Source organism: Heptranchias perlo, chromosome 27, assembly GCF_035084215.1.
Source record: "Heptranchias perlo isolate sHepPer1 chromosome 27, sHepPer1.hap1, whole genome shotgun sequence".
Taxonomy (NCBI): Eukaryota; Metazoa; Chordata; class Chondrichthyes; order Hexanchiformes; family Hexanchidae; genus Heptranchias; species Heptranchias perlo.
Genome location: NC_090351.1, coordinates 41,070,774 through 41,086,926, shown reverse-complemented (window position 1 = coordinate 41,086,926; position 16,153 = coordinate 41,070,774). Strand labels below are relative to the sequence as shown.

The following is a 16,153-nucleotide window of genomic DNA, read 5'->3' as shown; positions in this document are numbered from 1 at the left end:
CCAAGCCTGTTACACTCATCACACCTCATGCCTCAAATTACTCATATACTGGATCCCAAAATATTATTTTCTGAAAGAAATCGATCTAATTTGCATTTGAATGAATCAACACTTCCTGCTTCCACCGTTCCCCCCAGGGGGCCTGTTCCATAGATTGGCCACTCACTCCCTCACTGAAATATTGTTTCTGCAGATTAGTTTTGAGATTCCGATGTTGACTTGTGAAAGGGCTCAGGACAATGGAATGAGAACAGGCTTTAGAGGAGATAAGCTGCTGGGATGAAGACCCCACAATGAATGTTCTCGCCCTAAGTTCACCACAGAACAATTTCATGTGTCATCTGGTCAGGGTGGGTGTTCCTTGTGGTTTTTTCCTGTTACAGTCTGTGATTAACTCAACGAAAGACATGACCTGGTGATATTACACTGTGGGTCTGAGCCAGTCAGAGTTACCGGAGAGATTCTACCATGCTCCTGAACCCAATAAGAATGCTGTTTTATGACTGCCTGTTGCCCAATGTCTGATTCATTGATTCACTGAGGTTCTTGGTGTTAATTTCTGTGTGATCTTATGATTCACTTTCTGGAAACTGTATTTGCATTTTTTTAATTCCTTACTGGAAGTAACGTCAACTGATTCCCACTGACCATGTGGCAAGCCTGCCAAGATAGATTAGATTAGGAGCAGGAATTCTAAATAAGGGAATGAGGTCTGGGCCATTGCATTTCTGGAAAATGGAAGGGGGTTTGGTCCCTGTTGATTTAATGCAATAGGAGTGAAGGGGAGGTGTGTAGTCCATTAGGATTCTAACTGTATATTAGGTTTTTCTTTTATTCGTTCATGGGGTGTGGGTGTCGCTGGCGAGGCCGGCATTTATTGCCCATCCCAAATTGCCCTTGAGAAGGTGGTGGTGAGCCGCCTTCTTGAACAGCTGCAGTCCGTGTGGTGAAGGTTCTCCCACAGTGCTGTTAGGAAGGGAGTTCCAGGATTTTGACCCAGCGACGATGAAGGAACGGCGATATATTTCCAAGTCAGGAGGGTGTGTGACTTGGAGGGGAACGTGCAGGTGCTGTTGTTCCCATGTGCCTGCTGCCCTTGTCCTTCTATGATGTGGAGATGCCGGTGATGGACTGGGGTTAACAATTGTAAACAATTTTACAACACCAAGTTATAGTCCAACGATTTTATTTTTAATCCCACAAGCTTTCGGGGGCTTTCCCCTTCCTCAGGCGGTGTAGAAATGACCTTCTAGGTGGTAGAGGTTGCGGGTTTGGGAGGTGCTGTCGAAGAAGCCTTGGCGAGTTGCTGCAGTGCATCCTGTGGATGGTACACACTGCAGCCACAGTGTGCCGGTGGTGAAGGGAGTGAATGTTTAGGGTGGTGGATGGGGTGCCAATCAAGTGGGCTGCTTTGTCCTGGATGGTGTCGAGCTTCTTGAGTGTTGTTGGAGCTGCACTCATCCAGGCAAGTGGAGAGTATTCCATCACACTCCTGACTTGTGCCTTGTAGATGGTGGAAAGGCTTTGGGGAGTCAGGAGGTGAGTCACTCGCCGCAGAATACCCATCCTCTGACCTGCTCTTGTAGCCACAGCATTTATGTGGCTGGTCCAGTTAAGTTTCTGGTCAATGGTGACCCCCAGGATGTTGATGGTTGGGGATTCGGCGATGGTAATGCCGTTGAATGTCAAGGGGAGGTGGTTAGATTCTCTCTTGTTGGAGATGGTCATTGCCTGGCACTTCTCTGGCGTGAATATTACTTACCACTTATCAGCCCAAGCCTGGATGTTGTCCAGGTCTTGCTGCATGCGGGCAAGGACTGCTTCATTATAGAATCATAGAATCATAGAAGTTACAACATGGAAACAGGCCCTTCGGCCCAACATGTCCATGTCGCCCAGTTTATACCACTAAGCTAGTCCCAATTGCCTGCACTTGGCCCATATCCCTCTATACCCATCTTACCCATGTAACTGTCCAAATGCTTTTTAAAAGACAAAATTGTACCCGCCTCTACTACTGCCTCTGGCAGCTCATTCCAGACACTCACCACCCTTTGAGTGAAAAAATTGCCCCTCTGGACCCTTTTGTATCTCTCCCCTCTCACCTTAAATCTATGTCCCCTCGTTATAGCCTCCCCTACCTTTGGGAAAAGATTTTGACTATCTACCTTATCTATGCCCCTCATTATTTTATAGACTTCTATAAGATCACCCCTTAACCTCCTACTCTCCAGGGAAAAAAGTCCCAGTCTATCTAACCTCTCCCTATAAGTCAAACCATCAAGTCCCGGTAGCATCCTAGTAAATCTTTTCTGCACTCTTTCTAGTTTAATAATATCCTTTCTATAATAGGGTGACCAGAACTGTACACAGTATTCCAAGTGTGGCCTTACTAATGTCTTGTACAACTTCAACAAGACATCCCAACTCCTGTATTCAATGTTCTGACCAATGAAACCAAGCATGCTGAATGCCTTCTTCACCACCCTATCCACCTGTGACTCCACTTTCAAGGAGCTATGAACCTGTACTCCTAGATCTCTTTGTTCTATAACTCTCCCCAACGCCCTACCATTAACGGAGTAGGTCCTGGCCCGATTCGATCTACCAAAATGCATCACCTCACATTTATCTAAATTAAACTCCATTCTGCCATTCATCGGCCCACCGGCCCAATTTATCAAGATCCCGTTGCAATCCTAGATAACCTTCTTCACTGTCCACAATGCCACCAATCTTGGTGTCATCTGCAAACTTACTAACCATGCCTCCTAAATTCTCATCCAAATCATTAATATAAATAACAAATAACAGCGGACCCAGCACCGATCCCTGAGGCACACCGCTGGTCACAGGCCTCCAGTTTGAAAAACAACCAGGTTGCTCAGGTTGTAGGAGGTGAATCTCCTCCCCCTCCACTCTCCCTCACAGATGGATATACACAAACACTTGCACAGGACTGATGCCAGGGTTAATGATATTTAAACGATGATTCACCCGTCTCAGCAAACTACGAAGGCTGGGTGGATCAGTCAGGGTTCATTCGGGCCGCCAACTCTGGTTGGACGTATTCCGGGACGTTCCGTCACATGACCTCCCGCCTCCACCCACCCTACCCCTGCACTCCCTCCATTGGTCATCCGACACATCCATCCTCACGGAGCCCTGTCATCCCACAGCCAATTGGAAAGCAAACAGACTCTTTGTTACCTGATTGGATGATATTTGATTATCACCCAAACAGCCTTCCTCCTCCACCCCCCCATCTCCAGCTTGTTTCTAACGCCCATATGATTTTCCCCTGGGTGTTGCTCGCGGCACTGCCTGGGAGATTGTTCTTTAATTCCTGGAGGCTCTAAGACAATCCTGGAGGGTTGGCAACTGTAGGGTTCACAATTGATCACACGAGGAGCTCAGTGCACTATTTATGCACTAGCGAGAGTTCATTGCAGCTGGTTACGTTACTAATTTGAAGTAGTTTTAGAGAGGAAAATTTATGAAATAGAACATGAATCTTTCAAGTACTCAGCAGAGGTTTAGTGGAACAAAACATGACAGTATCAGCCTCTGGAGAGACCAAAGATTGGCCATGGTGAATCTGCGAGGAGAGGCTGCGTTAGCATTCGTGGACACGCCCATCTGTCAATTCAGTGCTTCAATCAACACATAAAGGTCTCCAGAGAGGACAACAGGGAGGTGTTGCATGGATCTATCACAGAAAGGCTCCTTCACTGTTACCTTCTGCGTTACTTTAACACCCTTCTGATTATTTCTGTCTGGTTGATTTATTGCAGACATTATTGTGTTAGTTGTTTAAATGGAGTATTCTAGGTAATCAGCCAAGGGCTAAATTACAGAACATCACCAGGGTTAAAAAGAGTAAGGGTGAGAGGAAAGGATAAAGAAAAAGTAGTGATTTGATGAGTCAATGCGTGGGCTTTCAAAGGCTGCTGATTGTAGAGGGAAGGAAAGGCTGAAGGAGGTGAGGAGTTCCAGTGTTGAGGGCCTCAGGAAGAATGAGATAGAGTAGGAGGCAGTGTGCTGAGTCTCAATTTTAGCTCAGCGAAGGTGGAGGGAGTGCATAGAATGGGATTGTGGGAGCGTAGGAGGAACAAGAGAGGAAAGTTCAAAAGAGCACTGACCATAGTATTATTGATAAACTAGAGAGAAGAGAGACAAGAAAGATTGGGAGTAATTTTGACTTTGTGCGATAGTGTAAAATGAGTGAGAGCGAATCAACAGCCTGTTTTACATCTCTCCCGATTTTTATTTCCAGTGGGAATTTTGGCCCATTGTGCCTTGGTATCAGGCCTGGAGCTCCGAGGTTGGGGGAAGGGGGATTAACAGCAACGGCTGAGCATTCCAAATTACTGTCTCGAGAAATAGAACTTTATATAGAGAGAGAGAGAGATCCGAACTGCTCACTTTAAAAGAACCAATATTGGACATCAAATTCCATCCATTGTTTTTTAATAAACAATGAAATTAACATTTAAAGCAGCTTGTACCTTTAATTTTCAGTAATGACTCACTGTAATATTCCAGTAATCATTCTTCTGTTGGTTTGCAGTCATAATTCCTCTGTCAATGTTACAGCAACAATTCCCCACGGTTTCTCTTAGTATTACAGTAACATTACAGTTATGATTTCTTTTGGTATTTCAATAACAATTCTCGTTTGTGATTACAGTAGAAAGAAAGAATTTGCATTTCTATAGCGTCTTTCATGACCTCAGGACGACCCAAAGTGCTTTACAGCCTATGAAGTACTTTTGAAGTGTAGTCACTGTTAGAATGTAGGAAACGTGGCAGCCAGTTTGCCCACAGTAACAGTTCTCTCAGTATTACAATTACCTAACTGCTTTTCAGGGGCCCTCCCGCCCTGTATCTGTTGAACTCAAGTTCAGCTGCACGGAACAAGAGATGTCCGAGGTATTTGGTGAGTTACCTGATCTCAACCTGGGCAATAATAAGTGTTAAAATTAACCTCAGTGGTTCCTATGTAACAAGGGCAATAACCAATCAGGGTTGCTGTTCACAATTGCTGTCCAGCGACCCCTACTGGACAGGGTATGTGTCTGGAAGTCAGGTGAGGAAAGAATGAGGCTCACTGTCACAGCCCCTGTCGTGAAATAGGCTCTCCACACTCACATTGGAAAAGAGCTGCTTGGGTTGGGGTTTCAGAGAGTGAGGGGTACAGCCTGTGGAACTGTACCCCAGATTGAGTCAACCCTTTCAGGGGAGGGAGGGGGAGAAGACCGAGCTGTTCATTCTGTGGGCGAATCTTCACATTGGTGCCTAGTATATGATCGGGGTCTTAAACTGCCCCCTGCAGTATCCGATCCTGCGGAGCGCCCGGAATCAGAGACTTGTGGTCCGTTGTTTCTCCGCGATGTCAGGGGTGGGGGAGGACAAGGGTGGGGAGGACAAGGGGGTATGTCCCTCTTGACCAATCCTCTGGGATTGGACCACACATAATCCCACAACCCCGTGTGCTCACAGCACAGCAGTGGGGAGGCCCAGTCCCAGTCACCTGTGACCTTTGGCAGAGCAGTTCTACATGTCTCTGGACCTGTACTCACGGGCTGGCCTGGCTGGTGGGATTCAGCACTATCCCGTCCCTCCTCTCACGCACGAGTGAGGGAAAGCAAACGAAGGCCATTAGGAAGCTAAGATATCCCAGCATCCATTGAGCATGAAGATACAGTGGGAATAGTGCTGGCAGTTCTTCCAATCAGACTCACATGTGGAATAATTTTTTTATTTCAAAATATACTTTATTTCATCGAATTTAAGGATACGCAGAGTTCAATGTAAATATCACAATTCCAAACCAATATAATTCATAAAATCATAGAACTGTTATAGCACGGAAGGAAGTCAACCGACCCATCAAGTCCGTGCCAGCTCTCTGCAAGAGCAATCCAGCTAGTCCCACCCCCCGCCCTATCCCTGTAGCCCTGCAAATTGTTTCCCTTCAAGTACTTATCCAGTTCCCTTTTGAAGGCCATGATTGAATCTGCCTCCACCACCCCCTCAGGCAGTGCATTCCAGATCCTAACCACTCGCTGTGTAAAAAAGTTTTTCCTCATGTCGCCTTTGGTTCTTTTGCCAATCACCTTAAATCTATGTCCTCTGGTTCTTGACCCTTCCACCAATGGGAACAGTTTCTCTCTATCTACTCTGTCTAGACCCTTCATAATTTTGAATACCTCGATCAAATCTCCTCGCAACCTTCTCTGTTCCAAGGAGAACAACCCCAGCTTCCCCAGTCTATCCACATAACTAAAGTCCCTCATCCCTGGAATCATTCTAGGAAATCTCTTCTGCACCCTCTCTAAGGCCTTCAAATCCAAACACTACAGATTGTACACAAAACGATCTCATTATTACAATTCAAGCACAGTATTTCTTATGACTCATGCTGTGCAATACAAGGTGGAGTGGCCTTACACGGTGGCCTTTCCCCATACAGCCTTTGCGTAGGTCGCACCTCGCCTCAGTGCGTCCCGCAGCACGTACTCCTGGACCATGGAATATGCCAGTCGGCAACACTCGGTCGTGGACAGCTCGTTCAGCTGGAAGACCAGCAGGTTTCAGGCGAACCAAAGGGCCTCCTTCACCAAGTTGATGGTCTTCCAGCCGCAGGTGATATTTGTCTCGGTGTGCGTCCTGGGGAACAGCCCGTAGAGCACGGCGTCCTGTGTTACCGAACTGTTTGGGATAAACCGGGACAGATATCAACGCATCTCTCTCCACACCCTTTGCGCAAAGAGACAGTCCATCAGGAGGTGGATGACGGTCTCCTCCCTACCACAGCCTCGAGGGCAGCTCGCGGTGGCACTGAGGGTCCATGCGTGTTGGAAGGACCGCACTGGGAGGGCCTTTCTCACCACCATCCAGACTACATCCTGGTGCCTGTTGGTCAGTTCCGGTGACGAGACGTTCTGCCAAATGGCATCGACCATCTGGTCGGGGAAGAAACCAATCGAGTCCACCCTCTCCGTTCCTTGTAGGTCTCTGAGAACATTTTGTGTTGACGGCCTTGTGGTCGAAGGGGATCCTCCTCAGGAACTTGCTGGGGATCTGGTTCAGGGGGCCCCTGGCCTGCACAAAGAACTGGGAGGAGCGGATCACCAAGGCCAAACAGAAGCTTGGTATGTTGGTGGGGCGATCTCTCTCCAACTCACATGTGGAATAACAACCAAGTCTTAAAAGGACAGAGCTATTCCGCTATTCATGTCAGCCTATTGCTAGCTCCTTGCTTTTCGGAGCAGGCACCCCTCCTGCTCAATGTAACCCATTGTTAGCAAAACAGTTGGATTATAACAACAAAACAACTTGCATTTATATAGAGCCTTTACCATAGCAAAACATCCCAAGGAGCTTCACAGGAGCGATTGTCAAACAAAATTTGACAGTGATCCACATAAGGAGATATTAGGACAGGTGACCAAAAGCTTGGCCAAAGAGGTAGGTTTTAAGGAGCATCTTAAAGGAGGAGAGAGAGGCGGAGAGGTTTAGGGAGGGAATTCCAGAGCTTAGGGCCCAGGCAGCTGAAGGCACAGTCGCCAATGGTGGGGTGAAGGATATCGGGGATACGCAAGAGGCCAGAATTTGAGGAGCGCAGAGACCTCGGAGGGTTGTAGGGCTGGAGGAGGTGTGGTCCTGCTTCACTGTCTTCGACCTTTGGCTGCACATGTGCCTGGGAGTCCTGAATGGCAGCTCAACGAGCCTGTGGTGGGAGAACGCCTGCCAGAGGGTACAGCCATCGCTGGAGCTAAGGGCATGGTTCATTTCTTCATCACTGTGACTGGTTAACTCCTGCCTAGTGAGGAAAGCATCTGACTGTAACAGAGAGCAGTGCTGAGGGTCGAACAAATTGTTTTCACGCTTCGTCAATGCTTTACTTTAATTAGCTCATTTGCAATTAGATCCCTTTGTTGCTAGGATGTTAGAAAAGACATCAAAGGAGAGTGTTTGTATGTTTGCCAACTCTCCGACACTTGAGAGGATTGAAAAATAACTAGGAGTGATAAAAGGAGGCAGATCTGAGGAAATAAATGATGTAAACACACATTTATCTTTTCTTCTGACTAAAATGATTAGACAGTCACAAATAAAAGCGACTACAGCCAGAAACAGTTTGATGACTTAACCCTTTGTGTGCTTCAGCCCACCTCGATTTAGATGATAATTTAGTGAAGTTATGAAAGAAGCCAGGACTTCAAAACTATGGAGTTCCTTACATGTCTCAGTCTTGTCTCCCTCTTAAAACCGAAGCTTGGGGTCATCGAACCTTTCCTCGGTGGGAGCTAAGACTGAGGGAGGTGAAATCGCCAGGTGTAAGATCCTGTGAAATGAGTGAGAGTAGGAGACGCTGTAATGAGTCTTGAGTTCAACGCAGCGATGATGTAGGGAGGGGGAAGAGTGAGTAGGAGGGTATGTTTGACGTTAACAAGAGAAGCAAGTTCACAGAAAGAATGTCCATGGCAGTGTTGAGAAATAGAGTTGGCTGCCTTACAGTCTAAGTGTGCATGTGCTCGGCTGGACGGTGAGAGCAGGCTGTTTGACCATCACAGCTAAGCCCAATCCTATACCACCCGACAGGCACATGGACTTCACACCTTCCAATAGGTGTCACTGGATAATTGTCCCTCACTAATCCAGCAACACCAAAGCCAATTGTAGCTGCTCTAACCCCTGCCCTTTCTGGGATTAACTAACTCAGGGCAGAGTTTTGTGGTCTCTATGGTTCAGTACAACACGGGACAGTCCAGTTACCCTCTGGACCATTGTTAGACCTGTGTGAATTACCATTTGAGAGTTAGTCTGGGAACTCCCCTTCAACCAAACTAGTGGAAGCAGAGAGCGTGTATCCCTTCCAAATAGTCACAGGCTGATAGTGGACGTGGGCTAGAACATTCAGCCTTTCTCTGCTCTAGTTACTCACGATGTGGAGATGCCGGTGATGGACTGGGGTTGACAATTGTAAACAATTTTACAACACCAAGTTATAGTCCAGCAATTTTATTTTAAATTCACAAGCTCACACACATGCACACATACATGCACAAGTCCACGCACATGCACACACACAAGTTCACGCACCAACACACACACAAACGTACCAACACACACACACAAACGTACCAACACACACACACACACACACACACACACGTCCCTCATCACTATTGAGAGTGCTGAGTCATGGTTGTGTGATGTTGTTCTGAAGTACTGGCCTTGATGAGTGGCTGATTCTTAGTGGTCCTGACAGACAGAGCCCCATTGTTCAAGGTAATGGAATAAAGTATCAGTGCTATGTGCAGAAAGTTGCTCTGCAATGTTGTTTAAGAGGGAGGCTGTGGTCATTCTATTTTCTTTAATCATCAAATGTCGAGCAAAAACCGAGCTATCTGTTCCCCTGTGAATCTCGGATGAGATCATTGTTATGAAGTCACTGGCCCTGCAGATGGTGGGTGAGGGGGTGGGGGAGGGGGAGGGGGTGAGGGGGATGGAAAAGGGAAAGATTTTCTCCAGGAAGCTCACAGTGTCGCCCAGTGTCAGCCAGCGTTCTAAAGGTAAACACGAATAAATAACACTTGGTGCTGGCTTCACGCAATAGGCCAGCTCATACCAGTTTCAAGAGACCTCACCGTGCAGGTCAGACAGACAGGAGTCCCACAAACACTCCATTAGTCAAATTCATACCATATGTTCCAGAACATTTTATGGGATATATTATACTGTCCCATAATGGTAAGATAATCATGGCATAACGAGCATAGAAATTTGCATCTTTCCCTTCTCAACCAACACACCAAGTGTTGCCCATAAAATACCACATTTATATAACACCCACCCCTCCCCATCCCAAAAAATATACCAACGAGCATTAAAATGATTTAGTTACAGTAAAGCACCCCCACAGTGCCCCAGACAAACTGTTTCAGTTTCTGCCTTTCCCACAGTGGAAAAGGTGGCTTGAAAGTGAGACAGGGTTACACAAGGAAGAAAAAATGTTTTTGAGGAAAAAAATCCCGGTCGTATAGTGGCTATATTACTGGACTAATAATCCAGAGGACATGAGTTCAAATCCCACCCCTGGCAGTCTGATATTTGAATTCAGCTTTAAAAAACTGGGATCAGTAAAAGTGGCCGTGAAGCTGTCAGATTGTCGTAAAAACCCAACTGGTTCATTAATGTCCTTCAGGGAAGGAAACCATCTGTCCTCACCCGGTCTGGGCCTATAGGTGACTCCAGTCCCACACCAATGTGTTTGACTCTTAACTGACCAGCGAGTCACTCAGTTTTAGGGATGGGCAATAAATACCGGCCTTGCCAGCGATGCCCACATCCCGGGTACGAGCATTGGCATCAGAGGCCCCAGGCTAGACTGGGCAAATATCAGCCAGGGCTCCTGCTTCTGGTCACTAACTAGTAGTTCCTGCTCCTGATCACTGACCAGTGGTTCCTGCTCCTGATCACTAACCAGTAGTTCCTGCTCCTGATCACTGACCAGTGGTTCCTGCTCCTGATCACTGACCAGTGGTTCCTGCTCCTGATCACTGACCAGTGGTTCCTGCTCCTGATCACTGACCAGTGGTTCCTGCTCCTGATCACTGACCAGTGGTTCCTGCTCCTGATCACTGACCAGTGGTTCCTGCTCCTGATCACTGACCAGTGGTTCCTGCTCCTGATCACTGACCAGTGGTTCCTGCTCCTGATCACTGACCGTGTGTGGACATTGGGTGAGAACAGGATTGGGCTTTGGTTTGATGCCCCATGAAATCAAACAGCTGACAACTCAGCATCCAACTGACCAACACAATAGATCCTTGAGTACAGGATCCAGAGGATCACTGCCGTTTGAGGAGCTGGACCACCCGTCAGAAGGAGGAAGAGGAGATATTTTTTAAAACCAAGCTTTAGCATAAAAGAAGAAAATAGACAAATCGAATTTGAAACAGAATATATCAAACAGAAAAGTAAAGATACACAAGCTAATTTGTTGTTATCTCTCGTGTTAGATGAGTTGGCCCATTCACAGCCACTAGTGTGGGTTGGAAACAATCTGCCTGAGTAAGTGCCACTGCTTTTGATGCTCGTAAAGTGACAACAAGTTTCACTTTAGTTAAAACAATTGTTAACAACTCGAAGCCCCCTGGCATCTGTCCCACTAAAGCCAAGCTGCCGATGCCAGAAATGGTGTTGACCTTCCAAGAATGACCTTCTACATTCAGGGTCAGAGATATTTCCTGGCATCTTTTTCATTGTTGTGCCTGGGAGGTTAAAGTATGAATCAAACTCTTATGTGAGTCCTTGTGATATATTCAGGTTTAAGAAACATGAAAGAGTTTGGCCTCTTATTGGCAGTCCATCCCCCTCAGTCTGTTCCATTCTTTATTTTAGTGCTATCTGAATTATGTGTAACATCCTGCTCCCATGACTTTCTTTACCATAATACTGCTGCATTGGCAATTGAATCCAAACACCACACTCAGTCTGTGCACAACATCGGAACATAGCAAGATAACAATAGGAGTGGGCCAGTCAGCCCCTCGAGCCCGTTACATAGAAACAGGGGGAGGCCAGTCAGCCCCTCGAGCCCGTTACATAGAAACAGGGGGAGGCCAGTCAGCCCCTCGAGCCTGTTACATAGAAACAGGGGGAGGCCAGTCAGCCCCTCGAGCCCGTTACATAGAAACAGGGGGAGGCCAGTCAGCCCCTCGAGCCTGTTACATAGAAACAGGGGGAGGCCAGTCAGCCCCTCGAGCCCGTTACATAGAAACAGGGGGAGGCCAGTCAGCCCCTCGAGCCTGTTACATAGAAACAGGGGGAGGCCAGTCAGCCCCTCGAGCCTGTTCCACCATTCTATTAGATCATCACTGACCTGTACTTTAGGAAATTAAATGAGTGGGGCCTTTGACTATTATATATTTTCCTAACTTCTTGATCTTTGAATGACCAGGGGCTTGGGAAGAAAGTGGTCACCTGTTTTCCTGTTAAAGGGAAGCTGCATAGTGGAAATATGGAACTCTCTCCCTCAAAAGGCTGTGGATGCTGGGGGCCAATGGAAATCTTCATCGATAGATTTTTGTTGGGTAAAGAAAGAAGTTGCCTTTCATGGCCTCAGGATGTCCCAAAGTGCTTTACAGCCAATGAAGTACTTTTTTGAAGTGTAGTCACTGTCGTAATATAGGAAACACGGCAGCCAATTTGCGCACAGCAAGATCCCACAAACAGCAATGTGATAATGAGCAGATAATCTGTTTCAGTGAGTAATGGGATCAAGGATATGGATCAAAGGCGGGTAAATAGAGTTGAGGTGCAGATCAGCCATGATCTAACTGAATGATGGAGCCGGCTCGAGGGGCTGAATGGCCTCCTCCTATATCTATGTAACAGGCTTGAGGGGCTGAATGGCCTTCTCCTGTTCCTATGTAACAGGTTTGAGAGGCTGAATAGCCTACCCTTGTTCCTGTGTAACAAGCTTGAGGGGCTGAATGGCCTCCTCCTGTTCCTATGTAACAGGCTCGAGGGGCTGACTGGCCTCCTCCTGTTCCTATGTAACAGGCTCGAGGGGCTGAATGGCCTCCTCCTGTTCCTATGTAACAGGCTCCAGGGGCTGAATGGCCTCCTCCTGTTCCTATGTAACAGGCTCGAGGGGCTGAATGGCCTTCTCCTGTTCCTATGTAACAGGCTCGACGGGCTGAATGGCCTTCTCCTGTTCCAATGTAACAGACTCGAGGGACTGAATGGCCTTCTCCTGTTCCCATGTTACTGCTGCCAATTCCAGGTTTCCTGCAACTCCAGATTAAACTTGATGGATTTGCCAAGGCTGCCAAACAAAAAATTCTTCCTGGCAGCTGACCTGAGTGAATGTTACAAGTTTATTCTGGAGTTTGCACCAGGTGTGAGAGACGTACAGATTGGGCGGCAGCAGTCCCAGCACCGCTCTAAATCCATTAAATATGCAGCGTTTGATTACCTCAGTGTGAACCTATCCCATTCCCAACCAGGTAAAAGTTTCAGCTGCTCCTGGGCGACATCACTCATCTGTAGGGAAAAAGTTTCTTCTTTTTAAAAAATTCATTCTCGGGCATTGCTGGCGTTTATTGTCCATTCCTAGTTGCCCAGGTTTGATACGGCACAATGGACCGAGTGACCTCCTCCTGTTCTGCACTTACTATGGGTTGTGAATCTTTGGAATTCTCTGCCCCAGAGGGCTGTGGATGCTCAGTCGTTGATTATATTCAAGACTGAGATTCGTGGATATTTGGGCCCGAGGGGAATCAAGGGATATGGGGATCGGGCAGGAAAGTGGAGTTGAGGTAGAAGATCAGCCATGATCTTATTGAATGGTGGAGCAGGTTCGAGGGGCCGAACGGCCTACTCCTGCTCCTATTTCATATGTACCTATGATATAACTGCAAGGCTTGCTAGGCCTCTTCAGAGGGCAGTTAAGAGTCAACCACATTTGTGTGAGGACTGGAGTCACCTATTGGCCCAGACCTGGTGAGGACGGCAGGTTTCCTTCCCTGAAGAACATTAATGAACCAGTTGGGATTTTACAACAATCCGACAGTTTCACGGTCACTTTTACTGCGATCTGCTCTTTACTTCCAAAATTTTATAACTGAAACTGCCAGAGTGGAATTTCAACTGGATTATTAAAAACATTCTCTGGATTATTATTCCAGGTCTCTAGATTTCTAGTCCAGTAACATAACCACTACAATACTGTGCCTCGGTCTCCCCAGACCCTTGCACGTTAGGGGCTGCGTGCGATGACACAGCTGCATAATTCACCCTCATTCATTCATTACCTCGTCCTTTCACTGGCTCTGACCAGTCACTTTGCTTGCGCTCGATGCCTCCAAAAAAGGTTAAGCCAACATCAGCACTGAGTGGGAGAAACACTGACTTCCTGCAAAACTCACACATTCATAGAAAGAATTTGTTATTAAAACGTTTTTCACAGCTAAAAAATCCAGAAAATCTTATTTTATGATAAAATAATTTCAAACTCATTACTGGTCCATTAAATCACCAGAGACAGTTGAGCCTAAAATTAATCAGAGTTTTTTCCGAGCTTAAAACTCAAAATGGAATGTGTTAGTGGCTTTATCATCCGCTATCAATCATAAACAGCCCATATCAGGGACAGCACGGGTTAGATACAGAGTAAAGCTCCCTCTACACTGTCCCATCAAACACTCCCAGGGTAGGTACAGCATGGGTTAGATACAGAGTAAAGCTCCCTCTACACTGTCCCATCAAACACTCCCAGGGTAGGTACAGCACGGGTTAGATACAGAGTAAAGCTCCCTCTACACTGTCCCATCAAACACTCCCGGGACAGGTACAGGGTTAGATACAGAGTAAAGCTCCCTCTACACTGTCCCGTCAAACACTCCCAGGGCAGGTACAGGGTTAGATACAGAGTAAAGCTCCCTCTACACTGTCCCGTCAAACACTCCCAGGGCAGGTACAGGGTTAGATACAGAGTAAAGCTCCCTCTACACTGTCCCGTCAAACACTCCCAGGGCAGGTACAGGGTTAGATACAGAGTAAAGCTCCCTCTACACTGTCCCATCAAACACTCCCAGGGCAGGTACAGCACGGGTTAGATACAGAGTAAAGCTCCCTCTACACTGTCCCATCAAACACTCCCAGGGCAGGTACAGGGTTAGATACAGAGTAAAGCTCCCTCTACACTGTCCCATCAAGCACTCCCAGGGCAGGTACAGGGTTAGATACAGAGTAAAGCTCCCTCTATACTGTCCCATCAAACACTCCCAGGGCAGGTACAACACGGGTTAGATACAGAGTAAAGCTCCCTCTACACTGTCCCATCAAACACTCCCAGGGCAGGTACAGGGTTAGATACAGAGTAAAGCTCCCTCTACACTGTCCCATCAAACACTGCACCAGTGAAGTTCATATTCCGCACCGGTAATACTGGTGTCCGCTCTTACTGAGGTTGTCATTTTAGTTTTTAATATTGAATTATGGGCCGTTCTGCACTGTTGGTTTGTAGCCACTAAGAGCTGAATTTAACAATTGGTTTGATTGGATTGGATTGATTTCATTAAGGATTCTTACGGTTAGCGGAAATTCCCCAGTCAAGGCCGGAGTGGGCCCCAGGCCCCTGAGGTGAGAGATCAGAGAATGCTGTGCCCACCTGGTCTCCTCTGACTGGCTAAGTTTTACCAGCTCTTGTCCAAACCGTATCTCACGGAAGGTCAGAGACTGTTTTCATGGAGACACTCATAGTCCAGATGTGCCTGGCTGGCTCGTCAAAGAAACAAATAAAAACCAAAGAAAAAAGAACGGAAGAGAGGGTATATAAAAAACTCACCTTTCATTGACCTTTTATCAATGGTCTTTGTCTTGCCCTTTGGTGTCTGTGATAAAATGTATGGATTCAGTAACTTTGTTCTCAAGTTGTGAATTCTTCTTTTCTCCCTTAGACACCTCAGCAATGAGCATGCACTCGATGATCGAAGCACAGCCCAGTGTCGAGTCCAGATGCAAGTTGTACAACAACTTGAAATTCAGGTTGGTGTATTTTTCCATGATGTTGGAATATTTCCAGTTTCCTTTCTCATTCTGGAGAGGGTAGGTGAGTGACCTGATCTGCTCCCAGACTTCCTCTCCAATGTGAGTTGGCCTCTTGGAAATGATGTGAGAGCAGCCCCCCCGCTCCCCCATCCTATTCCCTCCACAGAGCATGCCAGAGATTAAACCTGGAACCTTCTTGCCTTGCATGGGGGAGTACATCGTGGACTCATAGAAATTACAGAACAGAAGGAGGCCATTCAGCCCATCATGCAGCTCTTCAATTGGAGCTGTCTCCTCCAATCCCATTTCCCTGTCCTTTTCCCTGTATTCTTTTATATTCTTCCTTTGTAAGTTTATATCCAATTCCCTTTTAACTGATGTTACAGTCTCTGCCTCAATCGCCCCTTGTGGTAAAACAGTCCCTGTTCTAATCGCCCTCGTATAAAAACATTCTTCTAACTTCCCCAATTCATTCTCCCAGTGATAATCCTCAATCCTTCCCATTTGTTACGATTTGCTAACCAGCGGAAACAATCTTTCATCGTTGATCCTCTCAAAAAGTCTAGCATTTTGAGAGCCTGAA

General features: G+C 46.8%; 1 protein-coding gene across 2 annotated transcripts in view; it reads left to right on the top strand.

The window, feature by feature from the left end:
* The window catches only part of foxp4 (forkhead box P4), a 370,715-nt gene that overhangs the window by 293,368 nt on the left and 61,194 nt on the right, over window positions 1-16,153 (top strand). For both annotated transcript variants that reach the window (XM_068007751.1, XM_068007750.1), the window contains exon 9: window positions 15,480-15,567. In XM_068007751.1, coding sequence (XP_067863852.1) covers window positions 15,480-15,567 — 88 coding nt within the window. The remainder of the gene's footprint in view (window positions 1-15,479; window positions 15,568-16,153) is intronic.